Source organism: Arachis hypogaea, chromosome 20 (genome assembly GCF_003086295.3).
Source record: "Arachis hypogaea cultivar Tifrunner chromosome 20, arahy.Tifrunner.gnm2.J5K5, whole genome shotgun sequence".
Lineage (NCBI taxonomy): Eukaryota > Viridiplantae > Streptophyta > Magnoliopsida > Fabales > Fabaceae > Arachis > Arachis hypogaea.
The window spans coordinates 137,503,740-137,513,317 of record NC_092055.1 but is presented as its reverse complement, the minus strand read 5'-3'; the positions used below and the strand labels follow the sequence as shown (position 1 = coordinate 137,513,317).

The 9,578-nt window shown below is 34.0% G+C and overlaps 1 protein-coding gene across 1 annotated transcript; it reads right to left on the bottom strand.

Moving 5' to 3' along the window:
* Positions 1–1,201: 1,201 nt before the first annotated feature.
* Positions 1,202–3,858, bottom strand: LOC140183264 (serine/threonine-protein phosphatase 7 long form homolog). The gene is made up of 4 exons (XM_072231297.1): positions 3,805–3,858; positions 2,010–2,377; positions 1,373–1,463; positions 1,202–1,282 (listed from the first exon to the last, which is right to left on the bottom strand). Exons 1-4 carry the CDS (start codon positions 3,856–3,858, stop codon positions 1,202–1,204), a joined length of 594 nt encoding a protein of 197 aa, XP_072087398.1.
* Between the last annotated feature and the right edge of the window lie 5,720 nt (positions 3,859–9,578).

The window sequence follows — 9,578 nt, the reverse complement described above, 5'->3', positions numbered from 1 at the left end:
CAAAGACACGGTCAAAAAGTATTGTGTTTGGCAATTATAATGGACAGAGTACACATTATTTTAAAAAGTCTATTTTACCCTTGATATATGAAAAAAATTCATTAACTGCATCTCTATCCCTTCATCTTCTTCCTTCAACCTGATTTATATTTCTAGCAAAACTAATTTATAATTCTATTTTCATAATCTAGAACAAATTCAAACAACAAAACAAAATTTTACATAGATATATATTATTAGGTTTGTGTAAAGAAGATTAAAGAAAGCAGAGGGAAAAAAGAAGAGAAATAAAATTATGAGTTGCAAAGATGAATGTAAAAATAAAATTATAAATTATAAAAATAAATGTACTCTAATTCAGTAACTTGTACTTAGTCAATATATATATCCAAGATGAAGGTCAATAATAACAAGGATGAAGAAGAGAGAAGAGAGTCTTTATTCGTGAAGGAGGAAAGTGCATGGAGAAGAAAAGAGAAAAATGAGGCTAAAATGGTATAAAAATATAATTTCATTTGTGTCTTAAGTAAAAAATTTGTGTCTTGCCTTTTAGAAGAGACACAAATTACATGTATTTTATGGGTATTCATGTGTAATCGTGTCTCTCTTAATTTTGTGTCTTAATAACTAAACAATGAACATGTATACCCGTGTCTACGTTTTTGTGTCTTGTCTTCAAAAACAAACGCTACCTAATAGCCTGAGTGAAAGGTTGTGGATATTCTTGTGCATATGGTGGGTATGAAATTTGTGGATGTGGTAGGTATGGATACGGTGGGTATGCATATGATTGTGAATATGGTTGTTGTTCTTGCTGAGGTGGGTGTTGTTGCTGAGGTGGTTGCTCTTGTTGATGTGATAGCTCTTTCTATGGTTGTTGGTCTTCATTGGCATGCTTGGAGAGACGTAGGTGATCACCGAAATTATGAATATACCAGTCCATGTACTGGTCAGATGGTTGATAGTGGTCGACATGTGCACCGGTCAATACGAATGCAGGACTGTTTAACCATTGTGAGATCCATTTTTCGTGCTCCACGCCCCAATTCTTGTTTTTTGGACCCGTTAGCACTATGTTATGGGACATGCCGAGTTTCATAGGTTCGACTGGCAGGTCTTGATAAAAGCCAAACTGTCTTCTGACCCTATCAGTGGGATGCCACTCCACAGCCTCAAAGCATATTAAAGGCACAGTCACACTCTAGAGATCTGCACCGTCATTGATCTCAAATGGAATAACATGCAGCGCAATCTGGTTGGGACTGTATGAGTCCCACACAAACTGTAAAGACATATCAAATCTCAAAGTTATAAATGCGCAATCATTAATTTAATTTAGTATGAAAAGAAGTATAAATGACGAAACACGAACCCCATCCGGAGAAAGATTGTCCAACCTTCTCCTGACGTCCACAGTTGTCCAATTTTTATGCTGCTCGATAGCTGATTGATAATCATTCAACCTGACATATTACAACAACTCGTATTTTTATAAAAATTCGGACATAACCTCCCCTAAAAGTGGACTTAACCACCCTTAAGGGTTTTCTCAATTCATAAATCATTTCAACCATCAACCACAATGTCATCAAATTAAATCAACTTATTCGTAATATCAGTTACTACAACAAAAATACTAAATCCACATCTTATCTAAATTATACATGCGAACGAGTGGAAAGCTAGTAACCATCGGCAGTGGTGCTATTGACGGCATTCTTATCCATGCCCATACAAGGAGCAACGGCAGAGGACCATCCATGTCCTTGCAATCATACCTAGATGCCCGATATAAGGATCGATACATTTGTGCAAGGCAAGCTGAACCCCAACTAAACTTATGAATCTAAGTAAACTCACGAAGCAACGGCAAATACTTCCAGTGCACAGTGATTCTAGACTTGTCACTAAATAATGTCGTTCCAAATAGACACATTATGTGACATTTTACATAAATTTCCCTACTTACTGGGTCAGTCAAATTTTAGCGCCGCTTTAGGGTGCGAAACCATGCAAGCTTGATTCCACATCCGCTGTGGTCGTTTGGGCCAGGAGCACTACCAAATTGGGTCATGCACTCATTCTCTAACCCACTTGTGCTGTGGTTAGTTGATCCAGTAACTGGCAAGCAGTGAGTTCGGAGTCCGAAAATCATGGCGATGTCCTCCAAAGTAATTATGCACTCGCCATGTGGAAGATGAAACGTGTGCGTCTTTGGCCGCCACCTTTCAACCAGTGTGTCTATAGTTGGACCGTGAGACCAGATCCTCCCAATCTGAGATGTATGATAGAAGCCGCTCTCTCTTAGTTGTTCTTCCACCCTAGCATGATATGAGTCTATTTGGTGTAAGTATCTCGTGTGCAAATTTCTTAAACCCTAAAAACAAAAGTAATAACTAACAGTCAATAACCAAAACTAGTCAATAATTACTATTACTAAATTAATACTCGGTTTAGTAACAAATATAATTAATAATTACTAAAAATTCAAATAATTTATAATTACTAATTGAATTATTAATTATTAAGCACAACAGTAAACACAAAAATTACTTACATATATAGGATGTTGAAGATATTCTGATATATGCTCGTCAGCATGTGTGATGTCACGTTATTCCATCTTTGTCTTTAACTCTACAGTAAAAAAATATAAGACCGTTGCTTATATATTTTCCTTTTTTTTTACTAAAAACATTAATAATAATAATAACTCTTAATCTATTTACTAAACACATATCCTAAGTATTAATAATTATCTGATCTAAATCTGTTTTCATTATTTTAAAATATATATTATAAAAAAGCCTAAAATTAATAAACATAGGTAAAATTTAATAAAAATAATTTTGTTTTTCAATAAATAATTAAAATAAAAAACCTAACGGTATATATATTAATAATTAATAATAATTCAATTTTATTATTAAAAACTAAACGCATTACACATATAAATTAACCAGAAATTTAAACTAATAAAAACTGAAACATCTAACATTTTATATAAAAAAAATTCTAAAAATAACCCATACTCATTAAATAATAATCAAGGCTAAAAAATTATTTTCTAATTAAATAAATAATTCTATTTTAAAATCAATTATTTTAAACAAAACTAAAATTACTAAATAATTATGTTTTTTTAATAAAGTATTTAAAATATAACTAAAATTATTAAAAAGGTCTATTTAAAAAAAACTAAAATTGCTAAAACAGGTTGTTTTTAAAAAAAAAAAACTTATATCAAATGAAACTAAAATTAATAAATTTTTTGTTTCTTAAAAAAATTAATTAAACTAAACGTAAAATTAAAAAAAATTATACTAATATCCAATTAATACCATACACTAATGACAATTTATCAACACTAACAGTTAATACTACTATTATAACTACAACAAAAAAAATATATTTTTTAACCACTAATCAACTAATAATTAATTTATTTATCTACTTAACAAAAAATTATTTTAAAAAAAAGTATATACTGTTTGTTTCTAGAACATTCAGTTCAAAAAAATAGGATTAATCCTAACTAATTACTAATAAAAACGTATAAAATACTAACTTTTTCTATGTATCACTGGCTGCTTTTTTTTTGTTGTGAGGTAAGAAAAATTAAACTTTTAGAGCTTTGTTCTTCAAACAGAATGGGAATGGGGATAGAGACTCGACTGAAGAAGAAAGAATGAAGGAAGAAGGGGGTTGGCTTTTGGGTTAATGTGTGGGAAGAGAGAGACAGTTGCCAAGTGTCGCCCATGCAGAGCAAAACGTTGGTGACGTTTTGTTCAATACGTTACTGACGTTTTCCTTCATAACGGCGTCGACGTTTTCATCACGGGAACTGACGGCTCCCATAACGTCGTTAATCACGTCTGCTAGGTCATTTTGGTGGGTAACACCACCTTTGACCCAATATTAAAAAATATATATTCTCTATTTCCACTTTTCTCTCTTCCTCCTCTTCTTTGGTTTTTCTTCTTCTTCTTTTTCATCTTTAGTTCCTCCTCTTTTTCACTTTGTCTTCTCCGTTCACTTCAGTTCCTCTTCTTATTCTTCTTATTGTTCCTAATCTAAGTTGGAGGTGGAGATTATAGAGCTCATGAGAAAGCGGATGTGGAGGATTTGACGCTATACCTGATGGCTCCAAGTTTCAGGGGATTCGTCGCTGTTGAGGCAACGCAAGCCGTAGTGGTTGGTTTATGGCAGTAGATGCGGTGGTTGCTATTTTAGTGGTGGACGATGGTATGGTGTTAGTGGTGGTCGCAGCCAGTGCAACGGATGTCATGGTCATCATCGATGCTGTGGTGATGGATACGGAGGACGAAGCGGCGGAAGAGAGCAAATTGCTAAATAAAGTTCTCAGTGGCGTACACGAACACCACTCCAAAAGAGACTATGAATTTCCGTCCCTTCAAAACAAAAAGAATAGGTAGATATGCCACTTGAATTTAGAAATTGCTGCTATGAACGTCATTAAGTTTAGCCATCCGTGTCTTTATTTTAAGCGTGCATGTTTCTTGGATCAACCAATGCTTGATAACCCTTGCTTTTTGCAACTTAAGAGAAAATTACAAAAGATTTTCTTTTATTTTGATAACCCCTGCATCGGCAATAATTTGATAGAAATGTGTTAAAAAAAGTAATAAATGTATTTATTTGGCATTATATACCACATTCAATAGTAAAAAGATTATAAATTAACATGATATCGTAACATAAGGCACTTAAGTATTTCTTAAAAGAAAAATGTAGCAACCTAAGATTAGGACCAAAAAGTAAGTTGTCAAAAGTTATTAGAATGAGTGATGTACATTGTACCATCGCTCATTCATTTATTGTTCAATTTTCTATGTCTGCGAGGAGTACAGTTCAGTGTTTGATTCAAAGGGTTTGCACGGGTGGCAATTGATTTAGGGCTGCTCCTCAGGGGTCAGGGCCATGCTTCTTCTTCCTCTTCTCAGCAAATCATTGACAAGGAAGATGAGTATACAAGGCTCACGAGTAAACTCCACTCCCCCTCTTTCTCCTCAATTTGTTTGCTGAAACTTCTCAAATCCTATTTTTCTTCTTTCTGAATGTCTCTTATTTTCACTTTTCCAACGTGATTATTGTTCTGTTGAACTTACATAATCCTCTTTAATTAACTGATATCTTGAATTATAATCAGAAAATGAAAAAACGATTATTTGCGATTAATTCACCTTTATCTGCTGTAACAGTCTATCAATTTAGTTAAGGCTAGGAATTTATTTTTGATGTTTCAGATGAAACGATTTCTCCAGAAATGTGTTTGTTATATGCCATTGCATATGCGATGTTAATTAATTGTTCTTTTATACTATGAGTGTTCATGTTAACCTTTTACTTAAATACTAAAAATTTCCCCATCTGTGAATATTAGCATATTTATTTAGTGAATTTGATATATGTAATATGACTAATACTTATCTTTTCCTCATGCTTCTTGGAATGACAATAGTGTCCACTGTATAGTTTATTATGTCTTATTCCTGAGGCAATATAATTTAAATCTAGGATAGTTGATAATAATTATCATTCTTATATGTAGCCAGTACAAGACCAGACCTATCTGGAGGCTATATTATTCTGAATAAGTAAAAGGTATTCTGTACGATATTCCAATCAGTTTGTCCTAGAGATCTAATACTTTGTGTCGATGGTTCACACCAAATCTAAATTGGCATTACATGATCCATCTCGGCCAAAGGCAAATAGATGTGGCTACAATTTCTTCTTTGCTGATAACTATTTGAGGTTTTGACCTTTATTCCATAGTTAAAAGAGACTGATTAGTAAGAGGATTTGTGCTTGAAATATTTATACCTATACCAATGTAAAAGTATCATAAATGATAATAATACTGAAATGTTTTGCTTATAAAACATCTTTGTTTGATTGAATAAACATTCTATCTCGAGAAATATAGAAGCTATAAGCCGCAATTATTAGTTTATCCCTAAAACGTTAACTTATTTCCTATACATTCTATTTTTTAATCTATATTATAGCTAATAGTTTGTATCGCTCTTCCTACCCAAGGAATTTTTAATATTTTTACATTGATCAAATAACGTGTCATATTTCATTTGTTTTAGCGGTACTCTATTAATCTATTAATTGTTAAACCAATTCTTACACGAGTTGTAAAAATTTTTAATTTTCCTAGCTTTTTAATTTTTTAGTTTTATTAATTGAAAAATTTGTTTCAATTGTGTAAATTAATAAAGGAAAAATGCACCCCAAATGAAATAATACATATAATTTATATGTGTAAATTAATTAATTCATATATGCATTGTTAGATGACCTTAATCATAAGTAAAGGCTTGTTGTAAACCCCGATTAATTAGTAGATAATTAGTCAGTAAATTAGTTTTTAATAAGGAGGATTAGAAATATGAAAATTATATCAAATTAGGATAGAGCTCATCGAAACGAGAATTTTGACACTAATTTCGAAGAAAACGGTCCAAAATTGGACCGAACAGATCGAACCAGTTGAACTAGACCTGAACCGGGCTGTCGGTCTAACCGGACCAGCCCTTTTAAGTGAACTCAAGCTTTGTCTTCTCCCCATTTCAACGACAATGAAGCTTTCAGCTTCCAGGGAGAGGAGAAACGAGAAAAGCTCCCGAAACCCTTACGGTGGTTTTCGATTCCCGTAACTTCTCCGTCCGAGCTCTGATTGCCGCACCGTTTGCGGCCACGCGTCTACCGCGTCAAGCTCTACGTTTCTACCAGAACAATTTCTTTGGTAAGCCATTAATCACTTTCAGCCACTCTTTTCTCCCAATTTTCAAATAATTGGAAGAGATGTTGAATTTCTTTGATTTCTGATGTTTTAGGATCCAATTAACTTGAGGGAAACGTTCGCTCTTGCTTATGTGAAGTTGGGTAAGGTGATGATACGATAATTCTATTTTAATTTCATTGAATTTGAGCTTTGAGTACTAAATTGGGTATATATGTGTTATAAATGTGTATTAGGTTGTGAATAAATAATTGGAGCTTGGAATTGTGAAAATTGGAATTTAGAGGAAGCTGAGCTTTGTGTTTAATGAATTCTGGAAGGGCTGTGTTTGCTTTAATTAAAATTTCCTTGATCGTTACGTGGAAATCGGCCAAGGTATGGTTTAGGTTTCTTGCATTTAATATGTAAGGTTATGTGAAAACTTAGGCTAGATGACCATAGGATAAGTTGGAATGTATGTGAATGTTGTGGTTTAGTGTTTTGTTATTAAATATGGATTGATGTGGTATTGATTAGTTGAAGAGTTAATGAAATGTTAATCAATGAGTTGAGGACACGAATGTGTAATTCATAAATTATGGTTTGATTGTGAGACTTGGCTTGTATATGTAAGCAATTATTGTTGGTGGTTTTGGCTTCTTGTGATAATTGTGGATGTAAGTATGATGTTTATGGTGGATATGGTGTTGAGGAAATAGGACTTGTTGATATTAATATGTGCAGATGAATGTATTGACAGTATGAAAATTGTTGAAATGAGAAAAGAGGTTTTGCAAGTTTTCTAAAAAGTTGGTTTTTGGCCGAACTTCGGCAAGGTATAACTTAGCTTTCGGACCCTAATTCGTTCCCAACTTGTTTTAAAATGAAAATTGGGTTCGGCATATTTATGTCACTCGAAGAACAGGTGAAAAATATTGTAAATTGAAGAAGTTATAGAGTTTGAAAGTTATGCCTGCAATATGTTCTGTTTTGGCAATTTTGATCTTTCCTGCTACTACAAGCTAGCTTCTGCATCAGCTTTATTTTTTTAAAGAAAGTATGCCCACGCGTACGCGTGGAGTGGATTTTCAGCGATGCGTAAGTGACGAGTCCATGTGTGCGCGTAAGGGGTGAACAATCATGTCCACACGTACGCGTGACATAAAGATTTCACCTACGCGTATGCATGACAAGGGACGCGCGCGAGCTGCGTTTTTGCAATTCCACGCGTACGCGTGAGCCACGCGTACGCGTGGAACCTGTTCCAGCAAACATAATTTTTAAGGTTTTTAAAACCTATTTCAAATTACAAAACCTCTATTTTCATTCCATTGGTCATAAATAATAGTGTTAAACTTGATAATCAGAGGAAGCTAGGAAGTAGGATAACTTGAAGGTGAAGTAAAGTTGAAAAAAGATGAATTGATTATGAGATGTTATGGATAAGTCATATATGATACTTGACTGGATGTTCTGATGAAAGATTATGTATGAAATTTAGCTTGAATGATTTAATGATCTGAGATACGAGATTCCCTAGATAAAGTGTCGTGGCTTGCCACCACGTGTACCAGGTTGAAAACTCGATACTCTATTGACCCTACAACGTAAGTGTGATCGGGCACTATATAAATTCCCAGAAATGTTACCCCCGTTGAGCAATATTGATTATTTGAGATAAAGCTATGCATAGACTCTTGAGGATGCTCGTTGGAAGACAGTATAAGTACAATTCAGACTTGTCGGGTTGGCTGGATAACCGACAGATGAGCCTCATCAGCCATAGGACAGGCATGCATCATATGCATAATACTTGAATTACTTGCTTGTGCTTTAATTGGGTGTGCCTATATGTACTTGCCATGTTAAATGTGTATTTGTTACCTGCAGTATTTGTAACCTCCTTGTGCTTGCCTTTATCTGTCTATCTGTCTGTGAAAATGCATGATGGAGTTGGAGATGTGGAGGAATGTCAGTATGAGACTTAGATTTAATGTTAAGTTAAGTTAGGTTTAAATACTCTTAGAAAACCACCTTTTATGGCTCCTGTTTAATACTTTAAGCTCTATAATCTGAGTGTTGGCGTTCTAGGGTTGCCTTTGGCATTCCCAGGACCTTATATCTTATATGTATGGCACCTTTACCATACTGAGAACCTCCGGTTCTCATTCCATACTATGTTGTTGTTTTTCAGATGCAGGTCGGGAGCCATATCGTTGGGCGTCTGGACTCTTAAAGCGGAGGGGTTACTGGGTAGTTTTGTTGAACAGTGATGTATATATATGTATTTAGCTTTCTCTCCACATAACTTGTTCTTTTGAACCTCTTAGAGGTTTATGGAGAGGCAGGATTGTGTATATGTACTTTTGGGTTTTGAATATGTATGTATATATGTGTAAATATTCTCCGGCCAGTCTTGACTTCGCAGGCTGAGTTAGGAGCTTGTTATTTTGTATCTTTGGTACTCTATTCCTACTTTTGCTATCTTATGTTTAATAGTTATGGTTTTCTTAGTACGCAAGTTAACTCGTTTCTTGAGCGTTGCGCTTTTATTTCGCGATTTTTATTTCCCCTATTCTTCAAGACTCCTAGCATATTATAATTCTTCTGCTAATATATGTACTCATTTTATTTTAGAAGTCGTAATACCACACCACCTTCGTTTTATGACTTAAACGTAGAGCTTAGTGTGGTAGGTGTTACACTTGTCATTTTCATTGTATATGTTATTATCTTAGACTATTAACAGATTTCGAAGTTAAACTTTAACAACCATGGTATTATACTTGCCCAAGCCATTTTTTGTTCATCTTTCAAAGATAAA